This window comes from Schistocerca americana, chromosome 2 (genome assembly GCF_021461395.2).
Source record: "Schistocerca americana isolate TAMUIC-IGC-003095 chromosome 2, iqSchAmer2.1, whole genome shotgun sequence".
In the NCBI taxonomy this organism is placed as follows: Eukaryota; Metazoa; Arthropoda; class Insecta; order Orthoptera; family Acrididae; genus Schistocerca; species Schistocerca americana.
The window spans coordinates 644,935,168-644,960,892 of record NC_060120.1 but is presented as its reverse complement, the minus strand read 5'-3'; the positions used below and the strand labels follow the sequence as shown (position 1 = coordinate 644,960,892).

At 38.4% G+C, this 25,725-nt stretch overlaps 1 protein-coding gene across 4 annotated transcripts in view; it reads left to right on the top strand.

Annotated features, from left to right (window-relative positions):
* LOC124596607 (nascent polypeptide-associated complex subunit alpha, muscle-specific form-like) overlaps window positions 1-18,907 on the top strand; it is a 109,260-nt gene extending 90,353 nt beyond the window's left edge. For 2 of the 4 annotated variants that reach the window (XM_047135822.1, XM_047135823.1), the window contains exon 11: window positions 16,637-18,907. In XM_047135822.1, coding sequence (XP_046991778.1) covers window positions 16,637-16,675 — 39 coding nt within the window. In that variant the 3' untranslated portion in view covers window positions 16,676-18,907. Of the gene's footprint in view, window positions 1-6,449; window positions 6,929-16,636 lie in introns of those variants that run through there. The other 2 variants (XR_006978327.1, XM_047135824.1) reach the window with 2 other exon arrangements.
* Window positions 18,908-25,725: the final 6,818 nt, after the last annotated feature.

Here is a 25,725-nt window from a genome sequence, read left to right as displayed (position 1 = left end):
GAAACAAGTCACGCTGCCCAACATGACATCCTTCATTTCAATGACTGCTTCACAGCCTGTGCTATATGGATCCTTCCCATCAACACCAGTTTTTCTGAATTGTGCAGATGTGAATTTTTCCCTGCAAAATATCCTACGTTCCCAAAACCCTCCTGGCCTCAACCTTCGTTAGTCATTGCCCTCACCCATTCAACTCCTTCCGTATTCCCATTCCAGCATTACACAGCCCTCATTCTACCACTGCACCCAGTCTTTCTACTTCTCTCCTTTTCCACTAGCCCTTCCCCACCTCTCCCCTGCCCTTCGTCCAACCTCCCAACTGCACATAGCTGCCCAACCCTCTCTCCACCTTGTCCCTGCACGCTCCCCGGCCTACCCTCTATCCCTCCCCCTTCCTGCCCCAGCCTCCTCCTTACCCCCACCCAGTCACCAGTCCCATAATGCACCAGTGCTGTTGCTCGCTGTGTGACTTCAGTTTGCCAGAGACTGCAGTCGTGTGTGTGAGTTGTGTTGTGCACGTGTGTGTGTGTGTGTGTGTGTGTGTGTGTGTGTGTGTGTGTGTGTGTATTTTTTTGACAAAAGCATTGCTGGCCGAAAGATTATTTGTAACAGTGTTTTGTTTTGCCTATCTGTTACTCAGCATCTCCGTTATATGGTAAGAAATCAAATAAAATAGTTCTGTAAAAATTCACTGAAGATCACGAATCCTTTGAAATATTCCTGACCAGTGTCTGAAATTTTGTTGTTTTAGTTTCTGGTTCACACTGTATGTGTGATAGAATTTTTCAGCTATAAACACCAACCAAGATGTCACAGTGCTTTGGGAGTGGCATTCATCCTTCCTCTTGGTGTAGAACATTTTGGTCTTTCAGTCTTAACGGTGTCTTCAAGGTGTGACCTAAAGTCACCCATTTTTTCTCTTTTTTCTGAATTCCAAATGCCTCTTACTCCCTGTCTTCCTCTGGTATAGCAGATATCACTGGCCTTCCTGAATGATATACTGGTTTTGATGGATGAGGTCATATTGCTGCTGTATCAGTCATGCCATAACTTCTGTGGGTGCATCATAAAATTGCAGTTGATTCAGCACCTTCTGGAGTTCAGTTTCTCTTGTCTCTTGGTTTGACTGTCTTTGGACTCTTGCTCTGTAACTCTCTGTTCAGTTATTCAATTTCTCCGTTGCCTGATAGTACAGCAAACTGTTTCCAATATCTGTATCATGACTTGCACACAGCCAAGCATTCAGAATTAGTGATGTGCAATAATCAATTCAGAATCCTTAGCACACATTGCAGTATCATTCACAGTCACTAGAAATACAATTGAGCATTTGTAGTCCTCGTGGGCAGTGTTGATGTGTAAAGAAAAGTTGAGCAGTCAAAATTATCACAGTGGCAGTTTAAGATGTTAAGTAATGAGAAATTAATGTACACTGCTGGGAAAAAATTAGTACCTCCTTGTAGAGGTTTCCAATTCACTCAAGATTTATTGTTGCAATTGTGCATATGGAGTACATGAAATGATTACAGTTGCAGATCGATAGCCAAAGCAGTTCTGAGGTACCAGGTATCAACCCATTCTGAAACACCCATATTAGTATGTGATGTAGCTTCAATGAGCTGCATCCATAACTTGTGGTCTAGTGGCTAGCGTCGCTACCTCTGGATCACAGGGTTTTGGGTTAGATTCCCAGACAGGTTGGGGATTTTCTCTACCTGGGGACTGGATGATTGTGTTGTCATCATATTCATCAGGGTGTATACGACCCGTGAGAAAACCAGGAACAACCTGGGGATTTTTTAGAATTTTTCATTGTTTTAGTTTTCGGTTAAATTTTTATGATTTTGAATGATAAGAACCAATACTCTGAAAATAAAACTTAAGTTGCAAAGGAAATGTGCCATATAGAACAACAAAACACAGTGCTCATACAAGCATCTGCCAACAGCAAAGTGGGTAAACGGCTTTAGGAAGACTACGCAATGCTTCCTAACTACAAATAGCTTCCGATGAGGATGAAGTGACAACTGTGATTCATTCGAGCAGTTGCAGTCGAGCTCTTGTGCATGCGCAGTTGAGTCGCGTATGAGTAGTACCTTCTCCCACTTCTGGCTACAGATATGTGGCTGGGCGCCACTATCTAGTATTGCCCCGGTTCGGAAATATTGTAGATCCGGGGCTGATGCACAGAGCAATCTGAGTTATTGTGGGGAGGTGAGACTTCTCCACATGACCCGTGTTTATGTTTAGTGATTTTGCTGTTTCGTCTTTATTTATTGCTCTCTCATGAAATGAAAACAAAACGGATTTCTGTGGCCAGGAGCTAACAAATGAATTAAAATACGTTTTCATAATTATGGAAGGCTAAAATATCTCATTAGTTCCACATTTTATTTCCACATTTTTGACAGTAAAGCATTAATTGCCTTGCAGAACAACGAAGTTATTTTTGTTGGTTTGCTAAAGAGATTTGGCTTTTGTTAATCTTCTCCGCTGAGGCAGTCAATTTATTTGAAATGAAGTGTTTAATTTCAGACTGTTGGCTAGTTTCAACTGTTCGCTGCATTTCAAGTGCACGCTTTCTATCTTATAGCTTGTATGGCATTATGCCATAATAAAGATCCAAATATGAGATAATACAGTACTGGTACCCCAAGCAAATTTACATCCGAATTTGGACATACGAATGTGGACTTAAAACTGAATTATGCATATCAGTATGGTTCACGAAATTCCAGTGCTCTTGAAGTGTCCTCTAATGTCTTGTTTCTTATATGACATAATGCAAGATCTTTTAATGTCTTACACGAATGAACATACGGGCTTCCTGCATCATCGTAGCTGCGCAGGCATGGTGACGCCTGTTACTTGGTGTTCTCTGGCAATTGCTGAAACGAACCTACTTCTAACAGGTTGCAGGAAAATATTGCGAATGGTGTTTTGAAAAGTGTTACTTTCAAAGTAAATTTCCTTTTACGCAATATGTACTGTGTGCAAGAATGTACGATGAATTTCTTAGATCACAGAGTGTTTGCTTCTCATTTAAACATCAACTCTTTGAGGACGACCATCTAGAAGAAATTCGAGCCCAGAAGATCAGACATTTACTTTGTTATTAAAAATTTTACAGACACATTTGTGTGATGTATCTTAAAGTGTAACACGTGCAAAAAAGATCAACATTGTATGTATAAGCTTAGCTTCTCTTGCAGCTTGTTGATCTTAGAGACCAATATTATATGTGAAAGCTTTGCTTTTCTTGTAATTTAAACCATTAACTTTTCTTATTTGTGTGTTAGCACTACTTAAGAGTTAACTTGCCATTGGCAGGCTACATCACATGTCCTACACTGTCATCAGCTAGTGAGATCACGTGACATGAACTGAGACTGACTTACAAAAGCGCGTCGCAGTCTCAGTTTCAATGCTTTGGAAAGTAACTTCGGTATTTGGTGGCATTAGAGTTTATGCCTTTGTAACACGAAAATAAGCAGTGTACATGTTGCTGCACATCAAAGACCTTTCCAAAACGTGTTTTGTTTCCCCTGAGTTTCGTTTTCTAAACTGCGGGAAATTCTACGTCGGTGTATAAAACCATAAACATTCAAAGGATTGATAAGTTTTACAGTGCTGAGGAAAAATATATTGTCACTTAACACGTAAAAAGTGTATTTTCACCTGAGAGAAAGTGTATTTTCAACCGGGAAAAATCCGGGAATTCCCCCCCCCCCCCCCCCCCCCCCCCTCCCCACGTATACACCCTGTTCATGAAAGTAGCTAGATTGGACTGTCTACAGTTTGGGTATTTGTACGGATACTGATGATGACCACGCAGTTGAGCACCCCACAAACAAAAACATCATCAGTGAGCTGCAAGGCGGGCACTGACTCTGGCATCCAGTTGATCGTACAGATGGTGACCATATGGCCTGTGATGGGGCCAGTGTGTCTTGTGTGAATGCACTCTACAAGGCAGCGCTCACCAAGTCAGTATCATATGCGCAAGTGACCATCACTTGCATGCAGGTAGAATCTGCTTAAATCACCGAAGACCATGGCGTGCCATTCAATTTTCTAAGTGATCCTCTGATGGCACCAGCCAACCCATGTACATTGATGCTGTAGTGTGAGTGGAAGATGGATTAGAGGTGTACGTGCCTGTAGCCTCACTGCTAGTAACTGGTTCCCAACAGTTTGTGTTGACCCATTTGTGCTCACAAGCCCTTTTATCTGTGCTGTTGTAGCTGAACAATCTGCCAGTGCTGCCCTTACAATTGATGATCCTGGTGGGCATCCAGAACCTCATCTACAGGTATGAGAATCTTAAAATGGTCACTGATACCAGCATTGTTGCGCAACTGGTGCAATACTTCCAACATCTTGGCAATTCTGTGAAAGGATCATCCTGCTATTTGGAAGGCCACAGTTTGACCCCATTCAGATTCTACCCATTTGGGTGTAGGAAGCACAAGTTCATCTCCATACTGTGGTTGCCTACATTCTTCACACATTTGCACCACACTGAGCCTTTTGGATGTGACCATTCCCCATTAAAGGGTAGGGTTAGTGGTGCTCTGGTGGTAGCTATGGTGCTACGCTATCTATTTTCAGGTGATGTTGAAACCATTATCAGACCATCTACTATCTCCCAGGTGGCATATGTTGTCATCGGATCAAACACAGCATCATTTTTTTAGGTGTATTAATTTTTTTGGTATTGTATTTAAGGGTCTGTAATTTCTGCAGTGCAGTTGCTGTTGAAAAGAAGTAAAGATCATAAAATTTCAGAATGGTCAGTTTGACCACTTCTGTGAATCTGTTGCTAAGCAACCATCATGTGAAAAAGTCTAACTTTCCGCTGTTTAAATATGGTGTAATACAGTGAATTTCATTTTTTCCACACACTCTAGCTCTGCAGCTTCTTTTTGCTTCACAGCTGAAAGATAAGGCTCACTTGGGCATATTAGTATTCGACTGCACAAAAATTGAGAAGATTTGAGTGCATGTGGGAAATTTGGTACCGCATTCATTTCAAAATTGAGATTACACCTTATGTAAAATATTTAATTTTCGCTATTAGAGGACAGACATTTGTATTGCACATACTGACAGAAACCACATTAAATTGGCTATATGAAGTCATTCATGGTCTGAACGAAGGCATGACCCCACCTCATTCAGTAGGATCATACCTTAGAATTTAATGTTGTGCTGTTGTCACACTTCCTGCCCATCCTACAATCCTCTGGCCAGTACAGAGAATGGCACTATCCCAGTCATGTGAAATGTCAAACTGCTACATTCTTTGTAGTGATACTTTGGTTAAGAATATTCTTTTTACCTGAGAGGAACAATAGTAGAAACATTTCCTATAGATTTGTTTGACAGAAGGCAAAACCCAGTCCATTAACTGAAAATCCGTGGCAAACGTGTTATGGGAGTAGTTGCATTGCATGTATGTAGCCAGTACCTTGAAAACTGGAGGAAAGGTTCCAGGCCCATTTTGTTGGTTTGTTTGTTTGTTTGTTTGTTTGTGTGTGTGTGTGTGTGTGTGTGTGAGAGAGAGAGAGAGAGAGAGAGAGAGAGAGAGAGAGAGAGAGAGAGAGACATGTTGGAAGATGGTTTAGTTTTGAACCATTGTGTACATCCACATCCATCAAGTAATGGCAGCCAATGAAATTTTGAGAGTGCAGTAAGTGCTCTCCTGCTATCCCAACCGTTACCATTCTTAGGTGGCAACTGTAACTAGATAAACCTACCTGAATGTTGTCTGCAGAAACTTTTTGTATGGCTCAGCTATGTGGAAGGGTTTCTGCTTTCTTCCCCCACTTTTTCAGCTGTCTGCTGTCATGTGAACCCCCCCCCCCCCCCCCCCCCCCCCGCCCCACACTCTCTCTCTCTCTCTCTCTCTCTCTCTCTCTCTCTCTCTCTCTCTCTGTTCCCCTCACACCTTTCTCTACTGATACATGTTACAGAAAGCTGAGTAAAGTAGTACTGGATAGAAGGAAGATACTTAAAGTGTAGTTGTACTTCAGACTGTTTTGAGAGTCTTTTGTCACTTAAATTCAGTAGCTTTTCTCCTACTTTGAATATTGCATTGAATTGCATTGATAATTATGTATTGATTCTTTACTTCGCATACAATTGTAGAAATTTAATTTTAAAGTATCTTCATTTGTAATAAATTCAAATAAAAATTTTAGCATGGGGGATGTACAATATGTTACAGATGTTGTACTGGTACAATAAAATTTAAAAACATTTATCCGTTAGATCATTGAAAGAGAATGTGTGTATGCTACTTTTTTCCTTCTATTAAATGGTAGCTTCCTGTGCAGTTCAAGCATCATGTAGTAATACCTTAGCAGTTTTGTTTGTATACATTCTTTATTAGTGCTGACTATTTATATTGCAAGTAGAAGTAATTTGTCTTTATTTTCATCTTTTAGATTACAAGCAAGGGGAGATGATTGCACTGGGATGGAGGCATGAGGATGCATGGTATAAAATAGAAACTCATATTTTAGTGATGATGGAATTATGCAGAATGAAAGACTGTTACTCAAGATTTCTGATTGTTTTTAGAGATATACCTGTTGCACTGTAAATACTGAAAGTTTGTAAAAGCAGACTGAAATCTGAAGAGTGTTGGTAAAAAGAGTAATAAGGACTGTAATTATGGGTCTGAAGACTTAGTGAACATAACATGCAATGGACACTGTGCTGATAATGATGAACTGGTCATTCTCACAAAGTTCCCTGTGAAATTGTAATTTTTATGAGTGAATGTTGTATGACACCCAACTTTATTTTCATTTCATTAATATTTTCCTCATATCCTGCAGAAGATGAAGAGAAACGGCTACAAGAACAACTTGTAAATATGTGAGTGTTAATTCAATAAAATGAGTACATAATCTGCAGCAGATCAAAGTGTTATCAGTGAATACCAGCTGGAACTTATTTATGATCACTATGTTATTATTTTAAATGGTGCTGTTGTTTGTTAATGGAATTTCCAGTCATCTTTTTCCTTGTGTTTTTTGTGCAAGTGTGATAGTTGTACATATCCTTCATACCTCCCATATTATGTTGCAAGATAAGGAACAGAATATTAACAGGCCAAATTGTATCAAATGCATTTGACAGGAACAGAATAGTCAGTATTGTTTATATTCCAGTGCATCTCTGTACCGGTGATAATTTTTAAGTAATAGAAAGATGATATTTATTAGTTTCTATTTACAGCAATAGTCAAAAATTAAGGTATTTGGAAGTTAATAAAAATAGCTTTCATTTACTTTACCAATGCATATTGAAATTACACTTATTTTTTAAACTTAAATTACATGTAAGTTAACACTAGAGTCCTAATGTGATGGTCATTGTAGTACATCTCAGCCATGTAAGTTAGGAAGGAGCTTATGCTTTCAGCTGATTTACTGTATCACTTTCCACTTGGCCTAGCAGAAATTGTTTTTGTGAAAGACTGTTAGTTGCATGCACAAATGAAAATTCTGCCGTGAAACCTATGAGTCAGTCAGTCTTATCTTCTCAGCCTGCATTTCATTCTCTTTCCTGATTAATCAGTGATATTTTCCTTTTCTTAGAAATGCTGCAGCATAGGGATGCAGTTTGTAAGAAACTGTGCCTTTTTTCAGGTACTTAAAATTTTTCGCATACTTAGTTTTACCAAATGCAGAAATATTATTGTGTTGTATGATGATTAAAACTGCCTCATGGAGACTTTATGTAAGTCATAGAAAGGCCAAGGAATAGCAGTGTTAACAGGACCACACATAATAAAACATTTTGGTGTAGAATCAGTCTCTTAATTTAATAAGATGAAGAAGTTGCTCATATTCGTACAGGACAACACCCAAAATGCAAGCTACACTGTTAAATGATTTGTAACATTATCCTCTTCTTGTTGTTCAAAGAAAAACACTCTTGGTTTTCCTTAAGTGACACTTTTAGGTTGTCCTGTAAAGTGATTAAGCGCACTTGCCTCTTTCAGCTGTTTAAACTGTGTTTCTTAGCCTCCTCTCCATCAAGATAATACAAAGAGTGCATCATCCTAGAACAAAGTACAGTTGAACTTCCGTATAGCGAGCATAATTCATTCCAGAATCTTATTCATAGTGTGAAACACTTGTTAAGTGAAACAATTTATCCCGTATAAATTAATGTAAAATACGATAATGCGTTCTGTGCGGAAAAAGTTTTATACATGCCATTTATTCAAAGAAAATCAGACATACAGTATTATGTACTTTATTATTGATGATACGTAATTAATTCTTTTTTATTGGTAAGCTTTCTGTGGCCATTTGTTTCTACCAACACTTCAACACTTGGAGAAAATGGCACGCAGCATTACCATCAGATAAATTTGTAGTGCGCATAACCATTGCTTTATTGGGGGTGATGATTTTCAGTGTAAGATGCAACCAATTCCCATGCTTTCAGCATTTCTCTTATTGTGCCAGAAGGTTGCTGTTAATGTTACTTGCTCCTCCTCCTCCTCCTCCTCCTCCTCCTCCGAAGAACTCCTCTCCAGAACTCCTATCCATAGCTTCCTGCCGTGAAAACGTTTGCAACTCCATAAGCTCTTCAGTGGCCGTGGCTGTGAGCTTCCACAAGCTCATCAATATCGTTGTTATCCACTTCTAGTCCCGTGCTACTGGCCAAAGAGACAATCTCGTTGACTATAGGCTCCACAGGTACTAACTCAAATGCCTCATAGCCACGTTCGACAACACACTCCGTCCAAAGCTTCTTCCAAGCAGAAGTCAAGAGTTTTGTTGGTAAACCCTTCCCACACCTTTTTGACAATCTTCGAACGCAGTGATGTTGAAGTTCTATTTCGAAAACTCTCTGAGAGTGAGATTGGTAGCTTCAGTCAACTCAAAGCAATCTCAGAGAGTGCGTAAATGTAGAACTTCTTAAAGTTAGAAATAATCTGGTGGTCGATAGACTGGACTAATGGATTGGTGTTGGGAGGCAGAAATTGGATCTTGATGAGGAGTTACAGATTCATTTCAAGCAAATATTTTTTCACTGAAGGACCAAACACTTCCTTGATCCAATACATAAAAGATCACGTCTCACCCAAGCCTTGTTGTTGGACCTCCACATCACATTTGACCTGCTGTTCTGGACTTTAACGCTTGTTGAGTTTCTAAATGATAAACAGGCAGCACTTTAATTTTCAAGTCACCAATTGCTTTGCCACAGAATGAGAGTGTGAGATGTGTTTCATTGGCTTATGACCAGACAGTGCAGTCTCCCCTGTTGTTATGAAGGTATGCTTCGGCACCTTTTTCCAGAATACAACCGTCTCTTCACAATTAAAAACGTGTTGTGGCAGATAACCCTGAGAATATAAGAACATCTTGAAGTTGCTGATGAAGTTCTCTGCTGCCTTTGTGTTGGAGCTGGCTGCTTCGCCGTGCCTCACAACGCTGTGGATGCTGGTTCTTCTCTTAAACTTCTCCAACCTCCCATGACTTCCCTTAAATACTTCTTTGCCGCTGATGACCCTGGCAACGTCTTAATGAGATCGACAAAAATGTTTCTCGCCTTCTCACAAATGTTCTCATTAATAGTGTCACCCTGTAGTTGCTTTTCCTTTATCCATATAGGGAGCAACCTTTCGACATTGTCCTTAATATAAAACCGTTGTATAGGTAATCTTGTCATTCCCTTTGAACCATCTATCTCCTTAGTCTTGTCCTTGTTCTTGAGGATAGTGCAAGCAGTTGATGTAGACCGATTGGGTGTGAGTGCTAATTCAGCAAAGCTCACATCACATTCACATTTTTAAATGATTTTACGTCTCATTTATAAGGTCATTTTCATTCTCTTATGGTCTTCTTCTTGTGGATCTATCTTTGGGGACATTTCTATGAAATTTATTAAATTTTGGACACAAAAGAACACTGTGTGAAAACAAGTTTAGAAAAATACGTGACCACAAGCTGCACTAAGATGGTAGCAGAAAGAGCGCTAAACCCAGACTGCAGTACGTACTAAAGTCATTGTTCATATGCTGCTGCCAACAAATGAAAGGTGTTTATATTGTTGACGTTTCCCCTACTGCACATGAATGTCTGATGGTACCTCACTGAATCGTTGTCACTTATCATGCGAAACATCACTCGTTAAGTCTCTTTTTTTTTTTTTTTTTTTTTTTTTTTTTTTTTTTTTTTTTTTTTATACGAACTGCGCTTTATTGAGAGGTGCTCGTTAAATGAGGTTCCACTGTATATTTCTTTTCACATTGGACACACATTCATTAGGTAATTTCTTACACAATGCTTATAAATAATCTGTGTTAGAGCGTGAATCCAAAATTGTGAGAAACAAAATTTAAATTTTCTTTAGAAATTTTATTTAGTATTGTAAATTGTTGAAAGTAAATCCAAATACTAGTTGGGGCTTGGGGGTGGGGGGATGGGCTCTGAGACCAAAATGATATGACGCTGAGCATAAGAAAAATAGGTAATGTTGTGGCTAGTTGCGAGATTATTAAACAAAATTAGAAATTAATGATCATGGACGAATCTAGAAACCATGAAAAAATGGCAGTAGACATGCAGTTGTGAATCTGCTAACTGTTTTGTATTGATAATGTAAATATCTACATCTACATCCACACTCCGAAAGCCACCTGACGGTGTGTGGCGGAGGGTACCCTGAGTACCTCTATTGGTTCTCCCTTCTATTCCAGTCTCGTATTGCTCGTGGAAAGAAGGATTGTCGGTATGCTTCTGTGTGGGCTCTAATCTCTCTGATTTTATCCTCATGGTCTCTTCGCGAGATATACGTTGGAGGGAGCAATATACTGCTTGACTCTTCGGTGAAGGTATGTTCTCGAAATTTTAACAAAAGCCCGTACCGAGCTACTGAGCGTCTCTCCTGCAGAGTCTTCCACTGGAGTTTATCTATCATCTCTGTAACGCTTTCGCGATTACTAAATGATCCTGTAACGAAGCGCGCTGCTTTCCGTTGGATCTTCTCTATCTCTTCTATCAACCCTATCTGGTACGGATCCCACACTGCTGAGCAGTATTCAAGCAGTGGGCGAACAAGCGTACTGTAACCTACTTCCTTTGTTTTCGGATTGCATTTCCTTAGGATTCTTCCAATGAATCTCAGTCTGGCATCTGCTTTACCGACGATCAACTTTATATGATCATTCCATTTTAAATCACTCCTGATGCATACTCCCAGATAATTTATGAAATTAACTGCTTCCAGTTGCTGACCTGCTATTTTGTAGCTAAATGATAACGGATCTATCTTTCTATGTATTCGCAGCACATTACACTTGTCTACATTGAAATTGAATTGCCATTCCCTGCACCATGCGTCAATTCACTGCAGATCCTCCTGCATTTCAGTACAATTTTCCATTGTTACAACCTCTCGATACACCACAGCATCATCTGCAAAAAGCCTCAGTGAACTTCCGATGTCATCCACAAGGTCATTTATGTATATTGTGAATAGCAACGGTCCTATGACACTCCCCTGGGGCACACCTGAAATCACTCTTACTTCGGATGACTTCTCTCCATTGAGAATGACATGCTACGTTCCGTTATCTAGGAACTCTTCAATCCAATCACACAATTGGTCTGATAGTCCATATGCTCTTACTTTGTTCATTAAACGACTGTGGGGAACTGTATCGAACGCCTTGCGGAAATCAAGAAACACGACATCTACCTGTGAACCCGTGTCTATGGCCCTCTGAGTCTCTGGACGAATAGCGCAAGCTGGGTTTCACACGACCGTCTTTTTCGAACCCCATGCTGATTCCTACAGAGTAGATCTCTAGTCTCCAGAAAAGTCATTATACTCGAACATAATACGTGTTCCAAAATTCTACAACTGATCGACGTTAGAGATATAGGTCTATAGTTCTGCACATCTGTTCGACGTCCCTTCTTGAAAACTGGGATGACTTGTGCCCTTTTCCAATCCTTTGGAAATATGCTGATTAACTGTGCAGCTTCCAGTTTCAAAGTTTAGATTACCCTGATAGTTCTCAGAAATGTAACTGCTTTAGTTGTCATGGTATGCTGAATACTGGTTAATTTGAATTCACAACAGAAAATAAGAATATAAAAGATCTTGAACCTGCTATCTGTATATTTGCTTGAGGTTAACAAGCACCAATAGTGTAGGTAAAGGTGTTACTATGATTTTACAAAAAAGAAGAGCCTGAAATGAATGTAACACAAGATATTTCTTAAGTGACTCCATCTTGCCACTAGCTGTTAATTTTTAGTTTATTTTTGCTCTATTCACAATTTTGCCTTAAGACATTTTCAAGTACATGCATACATTCATTGGCTGCTAGTTCATCATATATCTGTGATGGCAAAAACATTGCCACACTTGTTTGTTGTGCGCGTTGTATATGAAGTAAGCCACTTAGTCTATTATTTCTGAATCCAGATCTCATATATGTAAAGTTAAAAAAATTAAACATTACAGTTAAAGCTTTTTTGTACTGTTTTAATTATATGTATGATGTCTGCCCTCAGAAGTACCATGTTAAGTGGTGTGTAGCAGACCAATATGGCAGCTTTTGCCTTAGCAGATTTTTGATTACCAAACAGCTAACGGATGTACAGTATACACTGTAGTACTTGAAAGTGATCTAAGATTGAAATTCTGCAATAGTGTGACAAACTAAAAACTAACAGTTGGTAGTAATGTGAGTCATTTAAGAAGTTCATGACAACTGTGGACCCGAGTTCAAGGTAAAGTACATACAAAAGTTGAAAGACTGATAAGTATTTCTAACCTTGGGTTCCTGCATTGTCTTGTACCACATTGACAGTTATTGTAGAACTGTAACTCGTTGTTAGAAACTACAACAGGAACCTGTAAATCATAAAAGTTTTCATAGGGATTGCACTGAGGAAGCAGTATGGTAGAAACAAATCAGAAGAGGCTATTAGCAAATAAATTGTAGAAGAAGAAAAATAATAAATAACTTCTTTGAGGAAGAGTAATTATCACAGTACTAATCCAACAACTTCATGATCCGATCTGTTAATGCTATTGTTATGTTATTTCCTGCCCCTTTTTCCTCATTCATGTATTTAATGTTACAGTCACCTCTGGCATTATTTTGTGTCATCCAGGGTAGCTTTAAATACACTAGAACTGACCTAGGGGTCTAAATTTGACCACTGTGTACACTTTCTAAATTCACATGTTTATGACAACACAATTACCTACTAGTTGTAACTGCTAACTGATGAGATCTCCCTTTTGACTTTGCAAGGCAGCTATGAAGATAAAATATTTTTCCCATGTTACTGAAACATGTTGTAACTTGAAATAATATTCCAGCACAGAGTCGAGTAGAAGTGACAAGGCAGAACAGATGCACTGGTTATGGTGCAATTTTGGTCTGTCGCAAAAACCATTGTTTTCTTGCTGCGATTTGTATTCTTGTGTTGTCATTCTTCCGTGTTGTGCAGCAGGTGACAGTCGTGTCTTCTAAATATCCAGATTTTGCTAAAGCGGTTGAAGATATAAAGTCAAATGCATTATCGGTTACAAATGCTGCAAAGAAGTATAGAATTCCACAAACTACCTTAGGAGACCATGAAAGGGGAAGGCATAGAGTAAATATGCTGTGTTTAATGTGGAGAAAGGAAAAATCATTTTAGAACATTTGGTTTCTGTTTCAAGGTACAGATTTCCATTTTTGAAATTCGACCTTCAGGAATTACCAAAATATTATTTTATGCCTGGGAATTAGTTAAATACTTTCTATTACATTCATGAGCATGAACACATGTAATATATGTCATTAACAAGTGTGTTAAGTCCAAATTTTCCAATACTACAATTCCTTGCAAAGAAATTAAAAAATAAATTAATTAACTCAGTAAGGATGCCAATATCAGCCAGAATGTATGTGAATGTTCATTTACATGTACTCCTAACATGGAGTTCGAGTTAACACCAAGTACTGGTTTGAATCAGCTGGTACTTAAAATGTGTTTTCCTCAGTGACCATGGATGTTAATACAGAGAAAATACAGGAAACAATCCCTTAGTTGTGAGCTATAAGATACTGTTTTCCATGAAAATGCAAATCACTTTGTCTGTGAAGTAGTGTAAAAAATAAGAGAAAGAAGTGTCGAATCTAGGTGAGTTTATTGTACTGCAGAAGGAATAAATTAGAACGATAAAAAAAAGGAAATGTGTGAAAAATATAAGAATGGAGAGGAATCATATGAACTGAACTCTCCTCTCTCTCCTCTCTCTCTCTCTCTCTCTCTCTCTCTCTCTCTCTCTCTCTCTCTCAGTTCTTTATAATCTGTTTGTGTTCCGAAAGCGGAGAGCAGTGACAAACATGATGTCAAAAAGGTTTGTTCTCAATGTGTATATCTGTACCAGAATAATTAAAGATTTTATTATTATTGTTGTTTTTGTTATCGTCACATAAGTTTAACAACCATCACTATCATAAGTATATAACCAGGTTTTAAAAGAGGTAAATATAACACTTAAGAGTACATTTGTACAGATGGAAGCAATTTTCTCATGCTTGCCTTTACAGTGTGTTAGTTGTACACATGATTTTATCAGAAGATTCTTGTATAACTTTTTTTTCCGAATACTATGTCATTAATTTCCAGTGGTTTAATTATTGGTAGAACATCTCTAAGAAAATTTAGATCTCTCTGTACACTTAATAACTTAGAAAACTGTTAACTTCACCCAGTACGCAGTGTGTTTAAAGGGTTGTATCTGTTTCAGTAGAAGGAATATCTGGGTAATTTACAATATTTACATAGGACTAGTGTAATCCATAGGAAGTATGTAAGAATTGTACTCCATGGGGTATAGTGTGTGTTTGCTTAAGGATAAAACTTGGGAATACAAAATAGTGTAGTAAAAATTCTAATTGTACATTTGTTGTTAAGTTTTTTATTAGTTTCAGTGCTGAATCATCTGTTTTAGAGTTCACATTCACCACTTATTAATATCTCCCCCCCCCCCCCCCCCACACACACACACACACACACACACACACACACACACAATCATCTGCCTTTCTGTTTGCTATTTATAACCTCCTGTTCATTGTTTCTTTTTTCTCTTTGTAAATAACTCTTACAAGATACATATTTTTATTAAATTAATTGTTATTTCATGAGAACTAATATTATTACGAATAATAATCCTAGTAACCTATGAGTTGCATTCAAGTTCTAAGGCCTCCGATTTTTTTTCTAATTAACTACTCACCCGAAATCGATGAAACTGGCATTACTTCTCGTCATAATCGCCCTGCAGACGTACACATTTTTCACAACGCTGACGCCATGATTCCATGGCAGCGGCGAAGGCTTCTTTAGGAGTCTGTTTTGACCACTGGAAAATTGCTGAGGCAATAGCAGCACGGCTGGTGAATGTGCGGCCACGGAGAGTGTCTTTCATTGTTAGAAAAAGCCAAAAGTCACTAGGAGCCAGGTCAGGTGAGTAGGGAGCATGAGGAATCACTTCAAAGTTGTTATCATGAAGAAACTGTTGTGTAACGTTAGCTCGATGTGCGGGTGCATTGTCTTGGTGAAACAGCACACGTGCAGCCCTTCCCGGGCGTTTTTGTTGCAGTGCAGGAAGGAATTTGTTCTTCAAAACATTTTCGTAGGATGCACCTGTTACCGTAGTGCCCTTTGGAACACAATGGGTAAGGATTACACCCTCGCTGTCCCAGAACGTGGACACCATCATTTTTTCGGCACTGGCAGTTACCCGAAATTTTTTTGGTGGCGGTGAATCTGTGTGCTTCCATTGAGCTGACTGGCGCTTTGTTTCTGGATTGAAAAATGGCATCCACGTCTCATCCATTGTCACAACCGACGAAAAGAAAGTCCCATTCATGCTGTCGTTGCGCGTCAACATTGTTTGCCACATGGGCAGCCATGTGGTCATCCGTCAGCACTCGTGGCACCCACCTGGGTGACACTTTTCGCATTTTCAGGTCGTCATGCAGGATTGTGTGCACAGAACCCACAGAAATGCCAACTCTGGAGGCGATCTGTTCAACAGTCATTCGGCGATCCCCCAAAACAATTCTCTCCACTTTCTCGATCATGTCGTCAGACCGGCTTGTGCGAGCCCGAGGTTGTTTCGGTTTGTTGTCACACGATGTTCTGCCTTCATTAAACTGTCGCACCCACGAACGCACTTTCGACACATCCATAACTCCATCACCACATGTCTCCTTCAACTGTCGATAAATTTCAATTGGTTTCACACCACACAGATTCAGAAAACGAATGATTGCACGCTGTTCAAGTAAGGAAAACATCGCCATTTTAAGTGTTTAAAACAGTTCTCATTCTCGCCGCTGGCGGTAAAATTCCATCTGCCCTACAGTGCTGCCATCTCTGGGACGTATTGACAATGAACGCGGCCTCATTTTAAAACAATGTGCATGTTACTATCTCTTTCCAGTCCGGAGAAAAAAAATCGGAGGCCTTAGAACTTGAATGCACCTCGTACATGTATTAAAAATAAGTTACTGGGGAGCTGCTGCTGTAACTATACATTGGATTTAACAGAGTACTCACTAGAAAAATTTGCTTTTCAGGGTGGAGTTTCCTCTTCAGAAAACGTTCTTCCAACTTAATTGCAGGTACCAAAGTGTAAATTCAACTTGATGTACCTGGGTTCAAGATGAATGTTGTAGAATGAAAAACACCAAGTGTAAATGGAGCACTCCAGATTAGTGAAACTGTTGTTCCTCATACTGTTTATGTAATATTTTGAGTCATTACATAACTACAGGCATCAGTGTTCCAAAGGATTACTCTCCACATGTGTCCTTTTACAATTAACTGAACAGTGGAATTGCACAGAAAGTGTGTGAGTGTTGAGTGTTCGTTATTACACATCTGTCTGTCTACTATCTTACGAGATTTATTGTGCGCCTTCTGAGTTAAAATGATTCTGAAAAATGTGGAGAAAAGTAAATGTAATCTTCTGCAATATTGGTCTATAAGAATGATTCTTACATTATTTTTGTAGGTGGAGTGAAGTAAAGATAAAACATAATTCATGTACATATATACTAAGTTCATTTGGTATACATCCTTTTAGTTTTAAATGTGTTTCCTTAAATTCAGTACTTCTGTTGGGCATTTGTTTAGAACATTAATTTCTAATAAAGTATGCTTGACAACTATTGCCAGTTGTAGACCAGTTTTAAAAAATATGTGGTGAAGCTTATGTTAGTGGATGTTTGTGTCATAGTTTACATACAAAATTATTTTATTTCTGAATGTATTTGCATAAATGTAATGCATATACTTTTATTTTTCCTACTTAAAGATGTAGTATATGATCTAGTCTCATAATTGTGTTAATTATCAGAGAATATTAATTAAACTGTGTTCTACTTTTGCGTGTCGTTACAGATTATGGAACTATTTGTATTTTCCACAGATATTTTCTAGTTAGTGCAGTTATTTTTCCTTTTATGTAATTAAGTCAATTTTATTCGTACATTAAAATATACAAAATATCCTAGACATGATAAAGCAGAACTACATAATGACCAAAGTTGTGGAAGAATGTTGCAGAAGACTTTTTTTTAAAAAAACTTGCATTTTATCTTTAAGTTTAGTTTATATGTTGAGGATGAGGCTATCTACTCTTTTTACTCTTTAAAACTGTTTTATTTGGAAAGTATATATATCCTGCTATGTTGGATAAAGTGAGTTTATACATTGTTTTAATTTTCAAAGGCTGAGTTTTATCTTAAAACTATATTATACAGGGAAAGAAGTATACTTTGTCATTTTGTACTTAACAGTTTCTTTTTCCTCTTCAACAGGAAAAAAGAGTACTGTCTTACAGAAACATCACTAATTCTCAGGCTTGCGTGCTTCAGCAATGAAATGTTGAAACATAATATTGCTATTCAGTAATGCCTTGGGCAGTAAAACTATGAATAAGAAATTCTACCTTGAGGCTTGGCTGGTGAGAAATTCTGACAGTGACTTGAAAAAGTTAGTAGACCAACAAACTGTAAGATAAAGGTGGTCCAGAAAAATAATTATCAACTGAACAAGTTAATTATAATTACTTAGCATTGTCAGCTCCCAGTTATTAATTTGTGTCATGTGGACAGTATTGCTGGGCTATCAGCAAAGAACTTAAAAATTTCATGAGGAGATCCCAGTTTTGACTGAGATGGTAATGAAACTTGGGGGATTCGTGTAATTTTAGTCATGATGTCTAAGGAAACTTTTACTACAGTATTTGGAAAAGATAAGTTATATTCTGTCACTTATTTTTATTATATTCAGTGGCATACTTTCTAAATGAAGTTTCAGTCAAAATTAGTTGAATGCATTTGTGTTAGAAGTAAAATAAAAAATGGAAATAATTCTTGTTCATCTTTGTTGTATAGATACTTTTACATTAAATGTAAATTATGTAACTTTCTAGTTTGTGGCATGTATTTGTAAAGTATGCAAAATCCCTCATATCCGTAAAAATGGAAGTGAAAGGGAGAGAGTGCTTGTAAAATATAAGCTGCAGATGCAAATAGTGTGATTAAAATCATTTGATTTGAGTATGTGAGAGAGGACTGATTTAAAGCTGGAAGATAATGGGGAAGTAGTAACTGGCATTGTGTATGTGACCAAACTTTAGGCAAACAAAGGAGTGTGCTTCCATATGTTGGAGAAAAGAACTAGAAAATCTGATGGAGGATTCAGAGCTGCAGAAGAGAAAGGTTATAGGCAATGGCAGAACAAAAGGCAGAAAGAGATTAACTGTTACATGCATTCTTGTAACACGAGGCTGCACAGTAGTGTGTGTGCTGGAATAAACTCAACTGGAAGGTGCAAGAATATTTCACTAATCTACTGAAATTGTGTTCTTGTTGACTAACATTTAGGTGTAAATCACACTTCAACATTTCCTATTAATGTAATATAATATTCCACAAAAATAAGATACCAGATAGAGATAGCAGTAGCTAGGGACGTGACTGGGCTGCATGAAATATTTTATCTTTTTTCCTTGTGCGTCATATTTAATTATGTCATATATCAGTATGTGTTATTAGATGTAGAAAATGTCGATTACTCACCTAACCTCAAATAAGCAATGAGAGGTGGTGTAGCTTTCAATGGTCTTGTATTTGGAAAGAATGGAATTCAAATCCCTGTATGGTCAGCTTGATGGAAGCTTCCATCCATTCCTTAAATTATTTGAGATTACTGCTTAAATGAAGTCACAGCTGATTTCTTCCCCACTCTTGGTCATTGTGAGGCTAATCATAATTTTCAACAGTGTGTACACTGTTAACTTACATTTCTTCAAATAGATTACCACACATAGCCTTACACTACAGGAAACCTGTTCCTCATTACTGATCTCCATGTGCATCATTACTGAATTGAAAAGGGGGGGGGGGGTGCCTTCAGGACCAGAACCAAGCAAGGTTGCATAGTGGTTAGCACACTAGACTTGCATTCTGCAAGAGTATAGTTAAAATCCGTGCCTGGTTGTTTAGATTTAGGTTTTCTGTGAGTTCTCTAAATTGTTCCAGGCAGGTGTTAGATGGTTCCTTTCAAAGGACACAGCCAGTTACCTTCCCCTCCTTGAAATATTCCAAGCTTGTGCTCTGTCTCCAATGACAAAAACATCAACGAGCCATTAAATCTTAATCTTTTATTTTTTCTTTCCTCCACACCGTAAAGACCAAAAGGAAAGTTCAAATGTAAATCAACCATATATTTTTTGAAATCTGAAGAAACTGCTTATTTCCACGGAAAAGAAAAAAAGAAGGCCACCCACAATATCCAAGTCCTTTTAATGTTTTATATCTGCACTCTTAAATAATTGGTGAAATAAGTAGTTTTATAGGGTTGACATACACAATGAATTCTTGCCTCATTGGCTGGAGAAACACTGGCTGTTGGCAGCAGTCAGTTTACATTTGGGGAAGCACAATAAAGAGGAAAGAATGGTGGCAGATGTGTGGACTTCAGTGAGGGATACGGATGTATTGGGATTTTGGAGAGCTAGGTGCCTTTCAACCACTAGTTTGAGTTGGGGAAAGAATAAAAAGGGAGTGTGGCATTTGCACATTTGTGGTCTTTTTCATATATCATGGAAAGAATCTATTTTAATCCCAATTTTAGAACCAGGGAAGGACAGGGCAGACTCCGACAGTCATAGTAGTTTTAGCCAGACAAGCTGCATAGGAATGACACTTTACCATGTGGTCAATTGGCGCCTAGTGTGGGTTATTGAAACGAGGTCCCTACTCAGTCGCTCCCAGTGTGCGTTCAGGAGGTATCACTCTGTGTTTTCTTTGATTTGGAAAAGGCCTATGATACTACGTGGAGCCATAATATTTTCTCACAGCTCTATCAGTGGGGATTCCATGGACAGCTACTCACCTTCATACGATCTTTTCTCTCGGACAAATATTTTGCATACGAGGTTGGGGTGTGTGCTGTCTGAGGTTTTAAGCTGGAGAATGAGAGTATTTTAAGTGCCAATAAACAGTATTATGTCCACAGTGCAACGTCCCATACTATGTTTCATGTTTGTGGATAACTTCTCCAGCTTTTGTGCAGTCTCTGGCCTTGCAGTGGCTACTCAGCAATTGCAACTGATGATCAGGTGGTTGGATGAATGGTATTACACCACAGGTTTTAAATTCTTTTTGGAGAAAACAGTTTGTGTTGCCTTTAATCGTTCCCACTGTCTGACCCATTGCAAAACTGGCGCACACCGCTGTCACATTTAAGCGGAAGGTGAAGTATCTGGGCCTTACCTTCATTCAAGGGAGAGCCTTGAGTTATTACAGTTGGGAGGTGGGTCATTAAGATCCAAAGCCTTGGGTGTAGTAGAGCATAAGCATTGTACCCCAAACTATATTTTTAAAATTAAATTTAACGAGACTTTGTTGCCACCCAGATTTTATTACCGTCTATCCAGATGGTTCTTGGTTGTTCTGTTGTGTTCCCGACATCGACCTTAGGATAGGGCTCCAAGAGCAGTTTTCAGTTTATTACACAGAATTGTTGGCTGTCTTTAGGGCAATGGAGCAGATGTGATGGTATCATGACAAGAAATTTCTCATCTGTTCAAATTCTCAAAGTGCCCTTCTCACTATTGGACAGATGTGCCCAGCAGATCGGATGATGTAACAAGTGCAGGACACACTCCTTCTCTTGCAAAGGCAAGACAAGGAAATCATTTTCTGATGGGTTCCAGGGCACATGGAGATTCTGGGGAATGAACTCAACTGATGTGGCTTGTGGGGGGATGAAATTTGGTTTTCTGTTTTATTGACCTTTTTCCATAGGTTTTCACCACATTCTTTGGTATATCTTTAATGGAAAGGCACTGATGATGTTGCTGTGTAGCTCCCTCCACCGTAAATAATAATAATAATAATAATAATAATCATCATCATTTTCATAAGCATAAAGTGTTTCATTTCTTCTGTGGTCTTCTTTCAGTTCTGGACAAATTTGATGTAACTAACAAATAATATATTAATGTCTCCAAATTTGTCAATAATATGTGGCATGCAGTACTTCACATTTCCCTCTGCTTTTCATATGGCATCAGTTTCGAAAAGAGGAAAAACAGCTGAAAATAATTTTTTAAAAGGTTTTGTTTCCAGAAATAAATTTTGTCAGTAATTTGAATTTTCAGCTATAATTAAAGACTGCACTGCTGGATTTTGCAAAATCAGTGTAAATCAGAAATAAGCGTTTGAAGTAAGATTGGTTTGGTTTTACACTGAAGAGCCAAAGAAACTGGTACATGTGCCTATCATATAGGGCCCCCATGAGCACGCACAAGTGCCGCAACATGATGTGGCATGGACTTGACTAAAATCTGAAGTAGTGCTGCAGGGAATTGATGCCACGAATCCTGCAGGGCTGTCCATAAATCCATAAGAGTATGAGGGGGTGGAGATCTCTTCTGAACAGCGTGTTGATCCCAGATATGCTCAATAATGTTTAAGTCTGGGGAGTTTGGTGGCCAGCTCATGTACGTGTCATCTGTCAGTCATATCTAGACTATCAGGGGTCCCATATCACTCCAACTGCACAAGCCCCACACCATTATAGAGCCTCCACCAGCTTGAACAGCCCCTTGCTGACATGCAGGGTCCATGGATTCATGAGGTTGTCTCCATACCTGTACACGTCCATCCACTCGATACAGTTTGAAACGAGACTTGTCAGACCAGGCAACATGTTTCCAGTCATCAACAGTCCAGTGTCGGTGTTGAAGGGCTCAGGTGAGATGTAAAGCTTTGATCATGCAGCCATCACGGATACATGAATGGGCCTTCGGCTGTGAAAGCCCATGTCGATGATGTTTCGTTGAATGGTTCGCACGCTGACACTTGTTGATGGCCCAGTATTGAAATCTGCAGCAATTTGAGGAAGTATTGCACTTTCGTCACGTTGAACGATTCTCTTCAGTCGTCATTGGTTCCATTCTTGCAGGAGCTTTCTCTAGCTGCAGCAATGTCTGAGATTTGATGTTTTATCGGATTTCTGATATTCACGGTACACCCGTGGTCATACAGGAAAGTACCCACTTTATCGCTACCTCAGGGATGCTGTGTCCCATCACCTGTGCGCTGACTATAATACCACTTTCAAACTCACTTCAATCTTGGTAACCTGCCAGTGTAGCAGCAGTAACCAATCTAACAACTGCGCCAGACATTTGTTGTCTTATATAAGCATTGCCACTGCAGCACTGCATTCTGCCTGTTTACATGTATTTGAATATGTATGTCTATACTAGTTTCTTTGGCACTTCGGTATCTTTAACTGGGGACAATATTTAAACTTTTCTTTATTTCCTAATGCTGCACAGGATATTTTGTCACATATCATGTGTTTTCACAGTATAAAAAAGGAAATCACATTTATTGAATTTGGCAGTCCAAGGATATTAATATCTATATTACTAAATGGTTGAAACAGTCGGCGGGTCCCAGTTGCAGACTGCATATCAAATGGCTTCCAGAGGCAACAAAATTTTGATTTTCAATACTTCATATAATTAGTGACAGTATTTAAAATTCTGTCACAATGTGCTCATTGAAATGCACAACCTTAAATTAAAGGTTTAACACAATAAGTTGGAAAAAATATGTATGTCTTGAGGCAGAGTAATTCACAACATGCAAATTATGCAGATTATTTTCATTCTATATTTAAGAATGAGAACTCTTGGCAATGTCCAATAAACAGTATAAGTAATTTCAAAACTTTTTCTCAGTGACACCTCCACTAAACAAGGACTAGAGTAAAGTTTTATCACTTCATACATTTTCGTTCATTATGCAGTAAAACTTTTGCAACAGCATGACATTTTAACAGTATCCTCGTATACCAAAGGACACACCCACAAATTTATAGCACTGGATGACATAGTTCAGGAGATGTGACATAAACATTTAGATGCATGAAAAACTACCTTTTCTTAAGACAGAGATCAGATTACGCAGAATATACTCCAGTGTTTGATAATTGATAGTGTTAACTGTTTTATACATAACAGTGGGATTCTTTAAAGAATTGGGGTTGAAGGCATTGCTGGTTTGGTAGATACATAACAATAGGTTTCGCTCTTCTGCATGAAGCACTACCATTAAATTCTGTGCTGTAATACACATGTATGTTCAGCAAAACTGCCACTCCTGAAGAAATTGCAAAATATATTACATACAGGATTCAACATTTAAGAACAGTAAAATGATCTTCAAGGCCAGAGATCACAATTTTTTATGCTAACTGGTATTATTACAGTTTCTGTTGTCAAAGGTTAATCTTGAGATGTACTGATTTTAAACTGCATTTAAGAGATACTTTGGCATAATATTGATAGACTAGATGCTGAATAACCATATCTTTGTCTTTCTTGGTCTGCGGCATGCTGTGAAAAATATAATGGGTGAAAAGTAGTTTGTGCTGTGAAGAATATTTCTTCATTTCAGGCAAAATGTTTTGTGTATACTTAATGTCAGGAGAGTGATGAAATGAGCAGGTCTGCAGTAACAATTTAGGCATTATTAGTTTCCCGATGTTTGGAGCCGGCTGCTGCCTGCAACTGTGTAAACTTAGGGTGAATTTAAATGTAATTTACTCAATTATATTGTAGAAAAATGGGTGTGTCATGATTTTACAAAGTATACAGTTGGCATTATATTTTGAAATGTTGAAATTTTAAATTACTGTGCTTTACCACTGAAGAGAAACAAACGGGTTGTTTAGATTTTATTACATTGTAGGTCAAGCATAAGTTCTCAACAAGTGTGCCGTGGCATGATACCATGCTGTAAGATTAGCTAGGTGTGTTTTGATACTTGTGAAGGTTTATAATATTGCTAATAAAAGGAATTGATGTTATTTCACCATGTATTTATTTTTTAAAAGTAACAACAGAATATATAGTAATATTCCAGAACTTAAACTTATTTACATGTTATTTTATATCAGGAACCACAAAAATGTGCTTCCCAAGCAGTCAGCAAGTGCAGACCTGTGAGCACTGTACCCATTCTGTTGTTAAAAGGAATAGGTTGGAGAACCGTGAAAGAGAAAGTCGATCTTGAGGGAAATGCTTGGAGAAGTGTAGACTGTTTATGTTTTCCATGTTGCATTACAGATCAGTTACCTCAAACTGCAGATAAGTGCAAATAGGGTACTGGAAGCTTTTTATTTTACCCTTCCATTGCACAATGAATCCTAAATTTTTCCAACATGACTAGTGATGTGTTTGTACAAATGTAAACATGACAAATTTACATTTTCTTTACCTTCTTCAGTGTTGCAAAAAATGTCCCCTGTACATGAGATATTTACACTTCCATGGACACTAAAGAATATGCAACAAACTCTCCAAGCTGGCTCTGAACATCAGCTGCCATAACATGTGTGAGATCCGACTGCCATGTTTGACAACAGCACCACGTGAAATTGACATATCTGAAACTGACAAATTTTCAGATGCAGCTACCAAGAATTCTTTTATTAAATCTCTGTGAAAGGATTCAAGAAATTCATTAAGTAGTGCGATTTTGCACTTCATATTCGCTTGTTTTGTCTTCATCCTCTTCAGAGAGCTTCCTTTTACAATTTAAAACGTCTTGTATATGTTCAAGTCCATTTTTCGTTTCTGTATTCATTGATGTGATAAGACATGTAATGCCTTCATAAGTTGAAAATCTTGAAAGCATTCAGCATCTGGTGATGCACTAAACTTATTCTGAAGCAGTCTCTTTGCGTAAAACAAGATACCTCGCAGGGCAGATTGAAGGACAAAGACATTGTCAGTGTTATGCAATGCTTACTTGCCACTGCTGTTATTAGACTGCACTGCTGTCAAAACTGACCTTCCCCTACTTCAGGGCTGGTGCTTCACCCATGTTGTTGTGACCACATCAGGCACTGTTCCTCTGACTCCCCACTCTGCCACAGATGCTCTGCTGACAAGCAAGAGTGTGAGCAGACCCAAGCGCTCACACTCAAAATCAATGAGCTGTTAAGCCCTGGTTTACGGCTTGCAACTTCAAATTTTCAGTGAGAAACTTGAGCTTGTCGCTTCTTACTCAGAAGTTCACTTCATGGTGGAATTTAAGACAAGCACACACGCATTCCTGTTCAGCTGAGAGAA